This window comes from Antrostomus carolinensis, unplaced genomic scaffold (genome assembly GCF_000700745.2).
Source record: "Antrostomus carolinensis isolate BGI_N321 unplaced genomic scaffold, ASM70074v2 scaffold4661, whole genome shotgun sequence".
Classification (NCBI taxonomy): Eukaryota; Metazoa; Chordata; class Aves; order Caprimulgiformes; family Caprimulgidae; genus Antrostomus; species Antrostomus carolinensis.
The window spans coordinates 38,389-57,017 of NW_010296162.1; the positions used below are offsets into that span (position 1 = coordinate 38,389).

At 36.2% G+C, this 18,629-nt stretch overlaps 1 protein-coding gene across 6 annotated transcripts in view; it reads right to left on the reverse strand.

Annotated features, from left to right (window-relative positions):
• Nucleotides 1–18,629, reverse strand: part of NEDD4 (NEDD4 E3 ubiquitin protein ligase) — a 46,357-nt gene that overhangs the window by 22,677 nt on the left and 5,051 nt on the right. For 2 of the 6 annotated variants that reach the window (XM_010178182.2, XM_010178180.2), the window contains exons 1-5: nucleotides 14,147–15,593; nucleotides 5,629–5,645; nucleotides 2,786–2,802; nucleotides 1,405–1,426; nucleotides 1,019–1,069 (exon numbers count right to left, since the gene is read on the reverse strand). In XM_010178182.2, coding sequence (XP_010176484.1) covers nucleotides 1,019–1,069; nucleotides 1,405–1,426; nucleotides 2,786–2,802; nucleotides 5,629–5,645; nucleotides 14,147–15,593 — 1,554 coding nt within the window. Of the gene's footprint in view, nucleotides 1–1,018; nucleotides 1,070–1,404; nucleotides 1,427–2,785; nucleotides 2,803–5,628; nucleotides 5,646–14,078; nucleotides 15,594–18,629 lie in introns of those variants that run through there. The other 4 variants (XM_010178183.2, XM_010178181.2, XM_029087522.1 and 1 more) reach the window with 3 other exon arrangements.

An 18,629-nucleotide genomic window follows, 5' to 3' on the forward strand; every position in this document is an offset into this window, starting at 1 on the left:
ACATGTTGCCGATTACCAGCTCTTTTTAGTTATGAATAGTCTGCATTTGCATAGGATCAAGCAAAACCAAAATTACATGTAATAAAGAATTTATAAGCTGATTTTATTTAGCCAAGATATATTTACTTACATAAATGAAAGACTCAAAAAATCCACCTACATTTGGGCCAATGAAATACAATGGATTTAGACAGCAATTAAGAAAAAGGAACCAAGAATATGGAAACAAAGAGGAAACAGAGAAAAGTCAACATTTGAGAAAGGCAAGAAAATAGCCACGAAAATACTTAAATGAGGGTCTATAAATTAGTTCACGCTAAAAAAAAAAGAAAGGAAATGCACCAGTATCTCCAAAAGACTCGAGATACTGCTGTCCAGTCCATTAATGGGAAGTAAAAACACAGTCATCTCCAGAGGGAGATTACAGACAGTGTTTCCAACCTACCTGACCGAGGGAGAACAGTTAGTGTGATCTCGCATCCCAGTTACAGGGGGAAACAGGACATATCCGTAACTACTCCTGAATATTTAAAACTAGCAGTGTGCTTTACAAAAAGTAAACAAAAAAAGGGAAAAATGTACAAAGCAATACTAGCTCTATTTCCCACTGATGCTCTTTTGTATTTGTTTATGGGAATAAGGAATATTAAATATAAATTTGTAGACTTCAAAAAATATTTTAAGAAATATGATAATAATTATAATCTCTTCTTATCTTTAAGAGTGTTTTGAACCTTGGCTTTTTATCCTTTAAAAAGCACTCCTAATTCTCTCATAGCAGGAAAAACCATTAACTAAACACAAGGTAACCTTTTTTTTTTTTTTAAAATAAATTTCAGCACTAAAAACCTCTTAACAAATCCACAAAAGAAAACCAAACAAACAACCCACAAAGAAGGAGAATTTAATCACTTATATTATCAGTATGGTTAACTTCCTTAGATGACTAATACATTTGCATAAAGAATAATGTTTCCCTTTCACAGTTTTAAAGCAAAAACAAACAAAAAATACAAACCGGTAACTGATAAAGAGGAATATCCACTTGCCCAAGAAAATCATCTCGTGTCTATAGAAAATAAAAACAAACAAAAAACACAGTTTAAAGTTGCCGAGTGTTTAAAAAACATTGTTCCAAAACCATGACAGCATAATAATGTTTTTTAAGAATCTGAAGACACTCTTAAATTATAGACATTAAAACCTGTTCTGTATAGAACAAGCTCTGATTGACCCAACACTCAGAGCCTTGGACAGTTCTGCCTTCTTCAAAATAAATAAAGTTTGAGGGAGCTGGGGATGGAGATTTAGATTGGTTTTTAAATCATACAGATTAATGCTAATCAAACAAGAGAGTTGTTCACCATCAGGACTGAGCCAGTCAACAGCTCAGTCTACATGCACTCTACAGCTGCCTGAAAGGAGGGTGTAGAGAGGTGGGGGTGGGTCTGTTCAACCAAAGAACAAGTGACAGGACAAGAGGAAATGGCCTCAAGTTGCGCCAAGAGAACTTTAGATTGGATATTAGGAAGAATTTATTTACTGAAAGGGTTATTGGGTATTGGAGTGGATTGCCCAGGGCAGTGGTAGAGTCCCCATCCCTGGAGGAATTGAAGATCCATGTAGACATAGTGCTGAGGGACATGGTTTAGTCAAGGACTTGTCAGTGTTAGGTTAATGATTGGACTCAATGATCTTAAAGGTCTTTTTCAATCTAGGCAATTCTGTGTGATCTCCAGTAGAAACATTGTCTTAAAGGCAAAGAGTAAAGACAATTTTTCCATTAGTTGTTTCAGTAAAATAATTGTCTTGGTATATGCTTAAGCAACAAAACATTTATCACAGATTAACACAGAACTGAAGACCTTCCTGCTAGGGAGCGCCTGACAATTTCTATAAGCCTAGGCAGCTGTTTAAACCAGGCATATGTAAACATTTTTTTTTCTGTTCAAAATAATACAGCTACTATCAAAAATAAGATGAGGTAAAAATAAGTTTAATCTGTGACAAGTGCTTTGGAAGTTCCAGCAATTCCAGCAGTCACAGTCCTGGCAGCAGGAGCTTCAAATTTGGCATCTCCCCTACCCGCCCCCCCAACATTCCCACTGACATCTGAAAATGTGCTAAGATGCATTATATGTATGAAAAAATACCATTTGCCTACACACATCACAGAGTTTAGTTTTAACAACTAAAATCTGAAAGATTCTGCCCTGAATTGGATGTCTTGACTCTCCCAACTACAATCAGACCACAAATGTAGCAACTCTGCAGCTGGATTCCCTCCAGCCTAGGCTGTAGTACCAGGGGAGGGACTGACAATACATGGTATCATTGTACAGTTTAATTTTGATCTTTGTTTTTTGCCTGTCAAAGAAATTAAGATTTCAGTAGTTCACATAGGTAATTTCAGTATTCACCGATAGTAACCACCAACAGTCACAGTATTTTACATTGACTTCTTACTGGATTACTGGAACACAGGCTGGGTTGTTCCAAGTTCATTTGTGATTTGAAAGCCTTTGCAAACCTCCACAAAAGCAGGAAAACGTATTACACGGGTCATTTAACATGAAGACATATCACTGCCTGTGGGCTAAAACTGAGAGGGCATGAAATTTTTAAAAGGTATGTATAAGCCTATGGCATTTTTCAAAAATCTACACTATAACAAGACTAGGCTTTTTTGCATAGACAGACTAAGGAACTGTGAAAGTCTTCAACAGTGTAGCCTGTGCAGCTTCTGGATTTCTACTCTTCCTGATTTTTCCAGCTAAAAAAAGATTTGGTGCATATTCTTTCCTAAATCTGTTGGTGTACCACAGGCTTTTATTCAAACACATCACCCAAGGATTTTGACAGCCTTCTTCCATAAGACTTCCTACTATGAGGCTCTGCATCTTGCTGACATCTATTTCCTTTACCTCAGGGCAAAGCTGTGTGTTTCACCTTTCTTCTAGCATGACTATGTTTTTGATTTTCAATGCCAATGTTTTACAGCATTAAAACTCTAGTCCAATTATGCTCATTTTCTGTCCCATTGACAGCATTCTCCATTCAAACAGTCGCGTAAAGGCTATAGATACTTCTTGAAGCAGTTCTTTCTTCCTTAATAATTCTGGTACATTTTTTTCTTTAGCTCTTTTGTCCTAAGTTTGTCCATTTCATCTTTAAATCTTACATGTATATGGAGAATCAGTACCCCACATTTGTATAAGCTCTAATTTTTACACCTCCAAAAAGCACAACTAGACTGCAAAGCTTGTCATAGATAACATGTTAGAAATCTAGATACATAACTTTAAATTGAAATTGTAGTGTCTATGTCTTGTATTCAGATTTGAAGGGGCAGGGGGGAGTGGAAATAAAAACAAAACACCCACCTTTTTAGTTCACAAATTCATTTGAGATAGAAAATTACAATTTTATACCTGAAGAGTCTGAAGCTTCCCTGAACTACTGCAGGAAAACTTTCTGTATTATTATAGACCACAAGCTTCTGGAAAAATATAGCTGTCGTTTTTGCCTATGAGAATTTTTTTGTTTGTTTTTGTTTGGGTTTGTTTTTTTTTTTTTAAATGGCATGGCACATACCTTAAACATGTTAAAAGGCTTAGTATTTGTAAGTTCTTGGCAATCCTTAAGTGGAACATGCCTTTCAAATAAATTACTGGAATGTGGGACAAAAGTCTGCTGTATTTTAGAAAACCTCAGAACATTGTGTTTGTTACCAGTATTATTTTAGTACAGGCTCCTGTTTTTCACTTTATTATCCTGCTTCTCTTCTACTATTTTTAGCAGAGCTAGCCTTGATAACCAACTCTTAACAGTACTTTCTCCTCCAGTCACAGCGTAAAATCCTCCAGTGGAGGTTTTTGTTGACCTCCAAACAACTAATACATAGATCAGATAGCCGGAATGCTCTTTAGCAATGTGCCTCACTATGACAAGCTGATTGTCTTCAAAGAAGTGCCAAAGAAGCTTTGAAACAGACATCACATTAACAATTAAATGTCAGTGGAGCTGAAACGGTTTAGATCTCTGTTTCATTACAGCAGGCATCCCAGTTTTTTCACGACAGACAAGTGGGTCAGTTGTTCTTGTCAACTTCTAATTTCTTAACAGCCAGAGAACTCAAACTTTCTTCTTGCCAAACCATAAGTGCATAAACCTCAATTAGTGATATAGTACACTAACAGAGAGGCCTTTTATTTTACTGATTCATGGGTTTAGTCTATAGAAAGTTATTAAAAACATGTGAGGACAGACAGCTGCTGTATACAATATAAGAACTCTAGTGCAATGCCAAAGCGAGTGCTCAAAGAGGGAAAGCACCAAAATAAAGTAATCCAGTCCAAAACTAATTTTCAGCTATTTTATGAATATATATTTAATGAGCTTTAACAGCAAGATTTTGGATTTTTTCCTGAAATTCCCATCAGAAATTGGATAGAAGTAGATTTTAGACAGACATGCTTATCCGAGACAGACACTTAAGAGCACTACTGAGAAGACTACCTGTAATTAATCAGGTTTGAAGACAGTTCACTGTATTTAATGTCTTTCTTAATTGCTGGATTCACCCCAGTGCCTTTTGAAATAGCTCTTGTATAAGACCAGGGTGTTGACATAACAGGTATTTTCTCTACCAACTTTTTTGACTAATTTTTGTTTGTGTTAGTATATGAATTAGAACCTAAGTATATTCCCAGTCTTTTTCTGGCTAAACAGACAGCTAGTTGTGCTGAAGTCAGTCTTTGCACAGAAAGCTACAGCTGTATGGCAAAATGAGAAAGCATACAGCTTTTATTGGAGGGAATATAAAGTATCAATTGAAATTGAAAAAATAAACAGCGATCTGGACTATCGCTGCTTAAAAAAACAAGAGCTCAATACATCCCTTATAAAACCAACATTCTTCTTGCTTAAACACCCAAACATCAACACTAGTTACAAGTTTGATGAGAATGAGAAAAAAACAAAACAAAACAAAACCTTTCCTGAACTACACTAGCAACTTGAAGTATTTTTCTTTTCATGCTGCACTGAGTATATTATTTGATTTTCTTGAACTCTAAATCAAGAATAGTGAGCTTTTTTCCTCCCATAAAATACTGCCAGCATATGCTATTCATCATGGGAAAATAACAGTTTCAAAAAAGCAAAATTCAATTATCATGGTAAGATCTTACCACATTAATGGATTCTAAAAGATATGTTTTCTTATACTTGCAAGGCAATAAATATTTTGTTGAAGGGAATTAGTGAAAAGTTCTAGTCTCCTGTATTTTTTAAGAGGGAGAGGTAGGTGGTGAAGAGAATTTTTTTTTTTTAATGACATGTAGGCATTTCTTTTTAGTTGGCATCCATGATCAACCGTCAATGACACCGAGATATAAGAACCTATCACCATTTTCAAAATAGAGAAAATACGTACTGTTAGATCCATGGTTATTACGCAACATATGTTTCTGCAGAGCCTTCAGCCCTGCTGGCTGCTTCAACAGCAAGGTGTCAGCATAACATGCCTCAGCAGTTTTACCATCTGTTTAACAGACAGCATTTAGAAATGACACTGAAGTTATTTTCACTAATTCTCCCTCGCTTCTAAAGATATTTTCAGAGAACTGCTTCTCTATAAAGATCTGTTTCTCCATTTATAGCTTACATTTTTATACAGAACCAGTATCTTATAGATAGCTTCCTTAAAAGTTCATATTTAGTCTACAGTAATTTTCTAACAACATTGATATATTACTCCACTCAAGTTTACTACTTTGAGAACTTGTGCTTAAGAGTTAATTAATAAAGCAATTTAAGACAGCTTTTTTTTTTTTTGCATATTCAAGCTCATTTTCACATAGGTCACAGGAAAACAAGAAGTCATCTAATAACTGAAGCATACTTAAGCACAACATAAACAGTGAACAAGTCAAAAGTTAGTAATGCATATTTTATTCGTCAGGAATTTGAGTTCCTTTGATTTTATGAACAGATATACCAAATAAGCTACCATATAAAAAGCAGGCATATTACATTTTATGAAAAGTCAAGAGTCAATCCAGATTTGGCCTCCTATGTTAAACTAGCCAACATTAAAAAAAAAAAAAGAATAAATCAGAAAGCAGTACCAAATATTTAATTAGGTACTATTTTGACAAGCCACTCCTGACATCAAGTCATTTAACTTCATAGTAGTATAAAAACATAAAACTTTTGTATCTATTTGTGGAGGCTTTTATGCTAAATTTTAAGACAACAAAAAGAGTTTGAAAAACAAACTCCCATAGTAACAATTTCAGGTGCATTTTTAGCTTCACCAATTAACACTATAAAACATAAAACACTAAAAAAAAAAATTAAAACTCTATCAAATGTTAAACTGCACATGTAATTTGCTCCCTGAGCACCAGATAAACCAAGTATGACAGATGTTAACCACACTGGCTAATTAATACACTCAGCCAAGTGACTCAATACACTCAATTTTTTGTTATTTAGAGCAAGAGGGAATAAACAGAATTTTTTATTTTTTTTTAAAGACAATTTGCCTCCAAAAGGCAAACAGGCAACTGCAGCACCTCTGCATCATGGTCTCACTCCTAGGAAGTTTATTAGGTCCACTAGAACGCCACACAGATGCACAAAAACAAGTTCAGCCTGGATCTTGTTTTTTCCAGCCCTAAACAGAATCTTGAACAGTCAGCCCAGGTTGTACAAGTAACTGACCCCTTCTAAGAAATTTCTGTCAACACAGACCTACAGCAGGGCTAGACACAGGCTGAATAGCATCAGCCTACTCCAAAGTTAGTCCAGCGTTCTTAACTGCATTCTTAAGCCCACTGTTCTCAGCTACTGTTGATCCAAACTCAACATCAACGCTAACTCAGTAATTCCCAGCGCCTTTGCACCAGCGCACAACTAGTGGCCGCTGCCAGCCACGCTGCAGTCCTCATGCTCTTCTCCACTCTGCCTTCATCTTCAGCTGCTGCTGATCTGAACAGGAGCCCCAAGCTCTACCCATTGATCTCTACCAGCTCCAAGCCTAAAGCTACTGCTGCCGGTCCCACGTGTAGACACAGATGACCTGCCTACAGCAGAAATTACTGGTTTGTCTTAAGCTGTGCTATGCTCAAGTTACAAATCCTATCTGTCCAAAACCAGTCAGTCTGCATGAACTGACCTTGGATGCCTCAACCTCTATGACACAAGGCAACTACAACACAGATAATACACTCACAATTACTTTTACAACAAAAGCAGTACTACAACTTGTTTCAGGTAAGCTCAACTTTTCTTACTAAAGTTACAATGCAATTCCCACATTAGATGTGAGTTTTATCAGACCATAATTTGCTAGATGTTAACCACTTTGGATTTATTCTAAGTTAAATACTTGATCCAAATCAACTTACTAGAAACAATAATTATTACAACAACTGGTTAAGGTAGAAACTCTATTAAAAATAAGTAATGTTCATAATAACTTCCACAAACCTTTTTCTTTGAAAAGCCCTTGTGCTTTCACATTACTGAACAAGGCCTTCTCCCTTATGCCAGGAAAATCACAAACTGCCAGAGAAATCATCTAGGTCTAAAAGAATACAGGTCTATGTTTCTTCCTACATTCCTCTCGCTGAGTAGCTGGAGTGTCCCATTTGCATTTTAATATGCCCTAACTTCAATGACTCCAATTCAAGTTTGTATGTAATTCCAGCCAGGAACTTGCTGATGTCCTTCTTAAGTTCTGTTTGCTTATGTTCCAGTTGACACAGCTGAAAGCAGCCCAAGGTCTCGAACAATAACTGCACCTATCTGTAGACTTTTCAGTTTACTGCAAACTGCCACAACAGGGGAGGGAAGAGTTATGTACTCTCTTGAAACAGAGATGATTACAGATCCATAAACTAACACTGAGATGAGCTACAAACATTTTGCTGGCTGCGTTCCCAAATCAGCATGTTCTGTTCATCACAGGGAGTGAGGAAGAAAGTTCACTTGAAACAGACACTTAACAGAAATGCAGGGCAGTCCCCTTCAAACAAGGGTCAAAGTCAGTCGTAAGCAAATGACTCGCCTGAAAAGGCCAGTCAGTTTTGCTTGCTTGCTCATTCTGTGAAATTCATCCACTTCTGGAAGATGAGAAAACATGTGCTGAAACACAGAACACCACTCTCAGCCCAGGGTGAGGGGAGAACTTGAAAGAGCATTTCTAGCACTTGATCCTAGGTTGCTGCAAGGGCTGAGCAGGCACCAAAGAGCCTAGTAGGCAGATTAACGCTCTGCATAGCCTTGTATCTTTTCCCTAGTAATGGCCAAGAGCAGATGCTTAAGAAAATAATAAAAGAAGTAGTTAAGAATAGTACTTCCTCTGATATATCCCCCAGTTCCTAATAAATAAGTGGTCATGGACTTTTTGATCCCAACATTAAAATACATATTCAGAATGTAATACCCTTTGATGGACCTTTCTTCAACTTATCTAACCTCCTCTTAAAATCCATTTCTACTTTTGGTATGCACAACATCTTGCAACCATGAGCTCAGCAACATGTAAGAGAACATATTTTTTCTTGTTTTTGAAGAGTGGCTTCTCTGTTTAAATTCACCTCCCCTGAACTATAGTTTCATAAAACTCCCTTTATACCACTCTTTTTTTTCCCCTTAAAGCTGAAAAGTTGTTGGTCTACTTAGTGACTCCTCACATAAAACTTACCCAAATCTTGTGACCCTTCTTGGTATTTTTCTAGTTCTGTTATACATGCCTTCTGAAAAAGGATGACCAGAAATATGCATGCCACGCACATATGTGGATTTGTACAACTCCATAAAGGTGCTTTTAGCTTTGTTAGTTTATTCCTTTCCTAATAAATCTTAACCCTCTGTTTGCCTTTCAACTGTCAACAAGATTTGAGCTGACATTTTCAGCAAATCAGACAGCATGACATAAACTATTTCCTGACCAGTATTGGGAGACTGTTACCACATATGCATCATTAGCCATTTTTCCTCTGTGTGCAGTACTTGGCATTTATCAACACTGATTTTCAAATTATCCATTCCACTGTCTAGTCACTCACTACCATGAGATTTTCTGCAACTTCAGAGCTGACAATTTAATTCTTACCTTTGTTTCTTATCTTTTAATTAGTTGTCATCGATGAGGAAGCTTTTTTCTGCACTTATGTCTTGAGAGTATTTTTCAGGACTTCTGCTAAGAGTTCTCGTCAAGTATTTTCAAAAGCTCAGTGTCCTGCATGAACCAGCTCACCCATCTTTGCATGTCATTGCTTAGTTTGATTTGTAAGACAAAACTTTGTTTTATGCAAGCAGTGCTTAGTCTCCCTCCTTGTAAACATGTCACATCTACTAATTCTATTCCATGTACTCCTTCTTCCAGACTGGCCTGTTCCAGTAGCCTGTAGTTTCCCTTTTGGCAATTTTAAAATATCAGCATACCATGTACCATCCTCCTTCAGTAAGGGAATTCTAATAGATTAGAAGATTATTATTAGTTAGCATTTCAATAATTTTATAGTTGAGCTTCTTAACAATTCTTGGGAGAATACCTGCAGATACCATTAGTTTTGTTAAAGATGCCTGTCTTATGCTATAATCCTTACCAAGACTATGATTTCTACATCCCCATAACATTTTCCAAAAAATGTTTTTGTTTAATCCAAAGTGTTGATTACCTTCTCACAGAATGAAAAAAAAAAAAAAAAAAAAAAAAAAAAAAAAAAAAAAAAAAAAAAAAAAAAAAAACAATGACCATGGTCTCCTATCTGAAAGCCTGCAAGTTATTTGTCTAGTACGAATAAAGAGAAGAAGGTCTGTATCTTGCCTTGCCCTGGGAACAAGTTTTACTTTTAACACATTCTTAAACACATTCTAAGCCTTAAGAGACAGAATAACTATAGCTTGTGGCTATATCAAAGAAGCCACACCATCAATGCTTCCCACTCTCTCATGGTAGACTAAAAGGACATGAGTCAGCCTAAAGGCTGAATAATTAAATATTTATATAAGCTGTTTCAGGAGCTCTACTCTGCATGCTTTTGTAGTTTTAGTTTCCCCTTTTGTTGGCATGAGAAACTTACCCAAACTCAGTTCAGCTGCAGACTGTAAACAGAATGAGGTTAATCATCATTTTTGCAGAACACAATAAAATAAAACTCCTCCTTAAAATGTACGTGTAGTGTTTGCTGGTGAGTACAAAGTGTTAGATGCTTTGATATACTCAATCTGCTACAGCCCAGATAATGTTCCTTACAGCATGATCATATTCTGAAAATTACATACGGTTCACTGTTGCCAAATACAACTTGCTAAAACTGACAAAGAAAAATTTTAGGGATGGAGCCGATACCAAATAATATGAAGTGATTGCTTCCTTTGTTAATGCCTCCGCGTAGCAACCATTCACAGCTAGTCTTGGCTGTAAGGTTTATCACATCCTTTGTGTGTAATCTTTTTCCCCTCTAAAGAAGACTTCTAATCAAAAGCTAAAGTCATGAAAAAAGGTGGAGAAGAAGCTGTAACAAAACTCTACATTTCAGTAAGACGGAACATAGAAGAAATCAGTATCAAACACTACAGGTCATTGTTATATAAATGATGAAAGTAGGTGATCACCAACAACTAATTATAAATTGTTAATTCTTGTAATTAACAGACAGTTTCCACTGTCTTCCCTTTAATGCTTTGATGCTTACTTCAATTTCTAGAATTTGTCAGAGACAACATAAATAGTATTACATGATTTAGGCCTATAATAGCTGTCACCACGATGCCTCAGAAACACACCACCTTCCTTTCAACTCCAGTTCTCCTTGACTGAACTGATATACCATGAGATAGCAACGCACCATAGACAGTCCTGTAACATGATCCTTGGAGATATGCAATACTGAAAAATATGAAAATTATTGGGTGATGTGGTCATTGTAGCACAACAACATACAGAGGTACCAATTTGAGCTTTGCCTCGTATTTCCTGTATTATCTTTTGCTTCAGCTGCCCCTTTTCCACCTCACTTCCTTGCACAGATTTGGGACATGGATACCTGTGCAGGCCCTTCACAGAATCACAGAATGTCAGGGATTGGAAGGGACCTTGAAAGATCATCTAGTCCAATCCCCCTGCTGGAGCAGGAACCTAAATGAGATCACACAGGAAGGCGTCCAGGCGGGTCTTGAACGTCTCCAGAGAAGGAGACTCCACAACCTCCCTGGGCAGCTTGTTCCAGGGCTCTGTCACCTTCACTGTAAAGAAGTTTCTTCTCAAGTTTAAGCGGAACCTTCACTCAGTATGTAAAGACAGAGATAGTGAAATGGCTTATCTCCAGCTATCTACTGCAGAACCTATTCAATATGTTTCCAGTAAAGATTAGCAGTGGTATGTGTGCCATCATCATTCCACATTTTTCAACTTAATTAAAAATAATCCAAGGCTAGTTATCACAGAAATGGTGTTTTGATTTTTTTTTTTTTTTTTTTTTTTTTTAAGTCAGCCTTTAACAAGCAGTTGATTATAGAAAGCAGGAAATCTGATACGAGGTGGCTGAAGGCTAGTAGCTAGGCACATAGGAAAAGAATGCATAGACCTTTCGCTGCTTCAGACTCTGGAGTCTCTGACCAAAGCACTGATTTGATTTCATGACTGCTCTGTACAGATAGCTGACATTACTAAATGCTACTCCAGTATCAACTTGTTAAATTTGAACCCAGACTCAGCATATCAATATTCTAGGCCAGACTAACTGGAGTCAAGAGAAATATTTTGAGTTGTTTATTTTTAAATGAGTCACAATACACCATGATAATTAACTGGACTATATAATTAAATGATTGCCATAGAATCTGTTTTATTCCTCACAAAAACTGTAATAGCAAATAAAATAGTATTTATCTGTTTTATTCCAGTGAATTGCTGAACTGCTATAAAGTCAACTATGGTTTTTGCTGGGTTTGGTGGGGGAAGCTTTTAAATTTCTTTATAACATGTTTTATAAGATACTCTATAAAAACTGATTTTACATAGAGATTGAAAGGGCTATTTCAGGATCAAAAGGCTCCTGTGCCTGTTGTTGCATAAACAAATCCAAAACAAGTAAGTATACTGCTGTAAAACCTTCAGTGTCCAGTTTTCTGATGTTAGAGATCTTTTTAATTTTTATTTAGATATGGCACAAATTAAATATTTGCAAATACATGAAAAGTACAAGGTAACTACAACAATTTGGCATTCAAGACTTATTATTATTATTATTTATTTTTAAACTTGTCTCTCTCATCTTCTAGTCAGAAGATGAAATCTGAAGAATTCAGGAAGTGTAAAACATGCTGCCACATTAACACAGTAAAAATGCTCAACTGCCACAGAAGCATGCTATCAAGTGCTTTAAAAAGTTAAGTCCCCTCAGATTTTATGTCAATCTACTGTAAACACCACTCCCAGGAGCTGAAACAAACTACTGTCAGTCCAGTGTCCTACAAGGTTTTCTGGAAATATTTGCTAACAATCTAATCCTGAACTTGGATTCTACCTAAACTGATTTTTTTTAAATCCACTCAGTATTAAAATATATTACATATCAACTGCAACTAAACAGAGGCTAGCAGTGCAAGCTGACGAGAAACGTACTTGAAGTGCATGACTCAACATGTTTTCCTTTTTACAATAGACCTTTTAAAAATAACTAGATCCAGACTGGTTAAAATATGTCATAATCTGTTTGTGCTTACTGTGGAATTTACCATCAACTTTGCAGTTTGGTTTTGGGATGAGGAATCACCAAACAAGAGGCATAGTGAATACGTGTGATCCACGGTATGTTTTATAATGAAGTTTAAACACAGGCTACAGTTTTACAATAAGTGCATTTTTCTTCACACTCTTTTTAACCAAAAAGCAATACAAAACTCCAAAGAAGTCAAAAAGTATAGAATCATCAGGCACAACTCTAAGGGCAACAAAAGACTGAAAAATCACAGGGCAGCACCTCCAAGATAGTTATATTACTAGTATAGAAAGAGACTGTCATAATTATAGATCTTTGGCAAAAAGCCTTTTGCTTAAACAAGCATGTCAGTTAAATGGTAGTAGTGTCAATTCACAGAGAATGAGATCTTAAGATAATTTTGGTAAACACTAATTGTTGCACTTTTATCAGCATTCACAATTAAAACTAATACACAATATTGAGATCATTCAACTCTTCCCAATGTTATTTAAACAAGCCTTGAAATACACACTTCATGTGGCTTATGCCTTGCTAACAATATAAACTGCCTTAGGAGTTAACAAGAGCAAACACACTTCTGCAGTTTAGTTGGACATGAGTTTCATTACCAAAAAAAAATATATTTAATATAAGCCTTCTAGACCCAAGAACTATAATTTGAACAGCAGTGTTGTTGGGAGAGGTATTAAGTTACAGTATACTGCTCTAGTTGAAGTAGTGGTTGGAAAGCAGGGGGGAAAAAAAAAAGAAAAAAAAAAAGGAGAGGAAACTGAAAATTCTTGTGGTTCAGGGTGTATGCAGAAACAAATGGTATTTACAGTTTCTCAGCTCAAATATTACTTATTTTTAATTCTACATACAGCCAGCTCTTCTGTAAAATAAAGCCTATATGAAATAAACCCAAAAGACTGTACAGTAATCCACTCATTTTTACCCATTTCATAGGCAAACAATTTTAGTAATTACTATTAATTTATTGAGAAGTTAAGTATTTAAAACTACAAAACTTAATCTGAAGTTTAAATTCCCATGCCTAGATAACTAGACAAGAAAATCCCTTTGAGTTCACGTGAACAGGAAGTTATTGTTTATAATATATTAAATACACTGCAAGACCTATTCACCTATGCTACTACACATACCTTATTCTACAAAAGAAATCTAAAAAACAAATGTTACAGATAAAAATTAACTTCCTAATGGTAACAGTTTGACATCATTAGGAAATTCTGAAATCACTGCATTTAAGTCTTGATTGTAAATTTTATTGTTTTCTAGTTAAATTTCATCTGTAAAATACTGTCAAGTTTTTCAATAAATCAAAACACTCACCTTATGGGGCCTCCACAAAGAAGTGCTAGACATTTCCTTTTTAGAGGTTCCATATCTTTTCTTAACACCAGTTGTTTTTCCTTCATTCCCAGGTTTGAACTGTATGTGCAACTGAGACGTCCTTGCACTATGACACTTATATTTAAGGCTGGATAAACAGCAAGAAACTTTTTGACGCGATCCTTCCAATGAAACACTTCTTTGCAAAACATGGTGGGTTTTGCTCACCTGTGCATTTGGTCTTTCTAGGTCATTTATATTAATCTGATATTCCGAATCTATTTTTGAGGGTAAACATGCAGATGTGCTACGTGCCAGTTTTAAATGAGGGTGTTTTGCACTGGAGTTCAGATTTAACTCTGAACTGCAACAGCCATTAACCGTTTCACTGCTTGATGCAAATGCTCTTTGAGTGAGATGAACTGAAATACATGAGAAGTCATCAGATACTTCTTCACAAGTTGCCTGCTCCGAACTATTCAAAATTTGACTTTTGTCCTGTAATGATGTATTCAAGTGAAGCGGTCGAATGTCTCTGACTTCGCCAGAAGAGCAAACTGTTTTAGACAGCCGAAGTCCATTGACTGCTGTTGAAAGGAATCCCTTGGAAATGATTTGATCTTCTTTTTGTGCCAGCTCACTAGGAGAAATAATTAGTTTATGGCATGTTTGATAGGCACCTCTATGTGGTAGTTGACCTGAGCTGACTGGAGAAGCTGGAGGAGTACTGGAAGGACTCCGAGGGAAAATAACCAGTGATGAACAACGTCGCAATGGAATTGTAGTTTTCTTCCTCACTGACAAAGCATCTTGGTCAAAAGTAGTATTACTTCCACACACAGTTTCCTGAGATGAGTTGTTCCTATATGGATTACATTTGTTCGCAGTGCTTCTATATGAAGAATCACCATGTAGAATACTGGTACAGAAAGGACCGTCACTCATCGAAAGAGTGCCACTACCACTGTCACTGATGACACTGTTACTGTATGAACCTCCATCACTTGTGGTACTTGCACATGATCCGTAGTCACTGCCAGCACTGCTGAACGATCCACTGTCACTCGCTGCAGTACTGCTAAGACTGCCATTACACAGAGCAGTACTGCCCAGAAGGCCATCATTAGATCGACGATCAACCACAATTCTAGTGCCACAATTTCCTTCATTACCAATACCAATGAATGAAGTTTCTTCACCAGTAGCTACAGCATCACCAGACAGAAAACATCCATTATAACTTCTAGACTGTAGAGAGATGTGCAGTGAGGTGCTCTTTTTTATTTGCAATGAAGAAATAGTTTCATCTTCCTCTTGATTCATTACTTGTTGCATTACAGGTGCATAAGCAACTTGTCTAGGAATCAGTTTCATTTGTGTAACATTAGGTGCAGAACTCTGCGATTTTTTGAAGTACATACAATTGTTACTATCCAAAACATCTTCAGGTGTTTCCAATAACAGATCTGTGTTGCTCCTTTGGGTAGCAAAATGCAATCTTAACCGTCGTGCCATTTGTTCTCATTTCCACGCATGTTAGCAAATGAAAACCACAAAAATCCTTCAGCAGAAAGGCTACAGGCAGCTGCACAGAACCTAGAGCTAGTACATCACAACAGTAAAAGCTCATAAAAGTTGCAGTCTTTGTCCTACTTTCTATAAGATTCTTGTGTTAAAAAAAAGAAACACAAACAAAAAACTCACAAAAAAAAATCCCAACAAAACTGTACCTCTTGAAATAAGTCAGCCATTCGTTGAACTGCAGTTTCTGGATCGTCTTTGATTGCTTGCAGTCAGAAAGCATTCATTTGCAAAGCACTTGCGTTCCAATGACCTCAGCGGCAACACACTGACAAACACTACTGACCTTGTTTCAATTATACCTTCTGTAATTTGCATAAATGAATACAATAATAACTTTCCATTACTTCCAAGTTTAAAACAGCAACTCCTGCTGCAGCTGCACTAGCTGAGTCAATGTGTCCGTACTTTCCTCAGCGGCGTATGACTACTAATATTTTTACCCATAGGTTTAGAATTACAGGAAGTTGGTAGGAATGAAGTCCCATATAATTGAGTATCAAGTCTAGGATTGAATTTCCAAATAGTAACCATGCTAGCAAACTGCTGAGGTCTAAATTATGCATAAACCAGCAAAATAAGCCTCCTCCCCCTTAAAAAAAAAAAGTCTTTCTGCACTATTTAAATAAAACTTTAAAGCAATCTGGCATTATCTCACAATCCACACACTTGTTAAGCAATCACACTTTCTAAAGATTTGCATGTAGTAGGAACATCTGTCAATTAATTCATAATTTTCAGTGAGTACAACTGAATTAGAACCACAAGAAGTTACTCTGCCTAATAATTTGGCATTTATTTTCGGCCAACCAGGTTAACCTTTTATTTTCTATTTTAACCTTTCAAAATTACATCTGTTAAAGGTAGAAAGAAACAAACTATTCTTAGAAACTGAACGACCTCATCTTGTTTGCTGCAAGCCCACAATAAGCAGACATTCATTAGAGTTCAATATGGCACGCAAACATATGAGCAGCTACGCAAACTTTAGAGCACTGAGCTAAGTATGCACAGAGATAAATACGACTACGGAGAACAGTTACAGAAGAAAGCTATTCTGTATGGTTATATACAAACTATCTCATACATTACTACATACATTACTCAATAATTACTAATTTATTTTTATTTTTTAAATAAAATTATCATCATATCAAGAAGTTAATATACTGTCAACTCTTACAAAAATGTAATGGGATTGAAAGCTACAAAATGTTTCACTGGCTCATATTGTCTGAAAAGGTCCTTTGCTGGCACCTAGTGGGACTTTCAAAAAATACAATCTTGAATCTTTGTTAAGTGGGGTTTTTGTTGTGTTTGTTTGTTGGTTTGTTGTTTGTTTTTTTTTTAAAAAAAGACAACAACAAACATTTGTCTATGAATGTACTTTTGAATACAGAAGCCAAATATGATGCAGTACTAAACGCCACCACGCTAACATGAAATTACTTAGTGCTGCTGAAAAAGTGCAAACAGAGAGAACACTAGGCCATTTATACTTTTATAGGTCATACTACTAGATTTTTTTTCTGCTCCATATTTATTTAACCTTTACTGTATTTTAAGCTAGAAGGCAGTAAAATTACCATTTATACCTCCTTCCCAAAAAAAGAGCCAAGATTCAAATTCACAGTACTCTGTTTGCAAGCAACAAATTTGTTTTCTAATTATACTCCAGGGCTTACTTAACCTTCGTTACCTGAATTCCATTATTACAATGCAGCAATAGATGAATACTAGCTTATTCATTAAAAGCCAACAAATACAATAGCTCATTTATTTTATTAAGCTTTACCAACTAGACTACTTCTAATGTTTTATATTGGAGGGGGACTGGGAAGGGGGAAAGAAGAGGAAAGGAAAATATAATAAAAGATTCTTTTGGTCACAGTTTCAAAAAGTTCCACTTGAACTTCAAGCAATATATTAAAAAAAAAACAAAAAACAACCCAACACACCACAAACCACCCTAAGGTATGCGAGTGAAGAGTAAAAAATGCATTTCCTAAAGCTCCTTTTCTCCCCAACAAATTTATCAGTAGCAGTTTCTAACACATTAGTGTGATACATAACAAATAGCAAGTCATCTAGACCATTCACTGGTCCATCTCATTGTCCTTCCTGATGGATTTTTCTCATGTGTTTTTAAAGACAACAATAATTAAGGACTCCACAAACGGCTCAAGCCCTTTATTCTACTAATAGTTTGCAACAAGTCAGCAGAACAAACTAGATTTAGTGTTCTCTTACCAAACCCAAGACAGGCAATCTTTGGAAGCTTTTAATGATACTACAGAAAGATTTTAAAACCTCAATTGTTGGTGATATAACCAATGCAGCAGGACTTTGAGTTTAAGCCTGACACTGAAGGAGCTAAGTTTCAAGCCTGATTCTTGAGAAAGCAACATTCCTCAAGAACAAATAGCAGAGCTTTCAGGCTTCGGTTTATCCCCCAAAGTTACAAGGAATAAAGCATCTGGGACAAATTTTTATAAAGAGGAAATTATCCATTGAGAGGATGGTCTCACAAACGTAAGAGAATTTCAGTTTTATCAGCTCGCTCACATCTCAAGTTTAAACAGTTATCAAACAGGTAAAGAAAGAAAGGCTGATTAACACTGAAGCCCACTAAGATAATGGAAGATGAAACATAGCTGATCACAGCTGTGTCTCCTCCTGCGATGAATTAGTAGGAGTGGGGGAGCTCGTCAATACAAAACAACAATCATGGCTAAGGCAACAATTTGACCTTACTTACTCAAGACATCTGCGATAGAAACTCAGTGCCTCTGAGAACAAGCTAAAGAGAAATAGGGACAGCCTTTTCCATTCACCAAATGAGGATATGGAAAAGATGAAAAATACTGAGGTGATTGCAGAACTATACAGTGACCGATCAGGACATGATGCTTTGATTTCTATATAGAATCATATACAGGAAACAGCACAACGTTTACAAATTGATGCCAA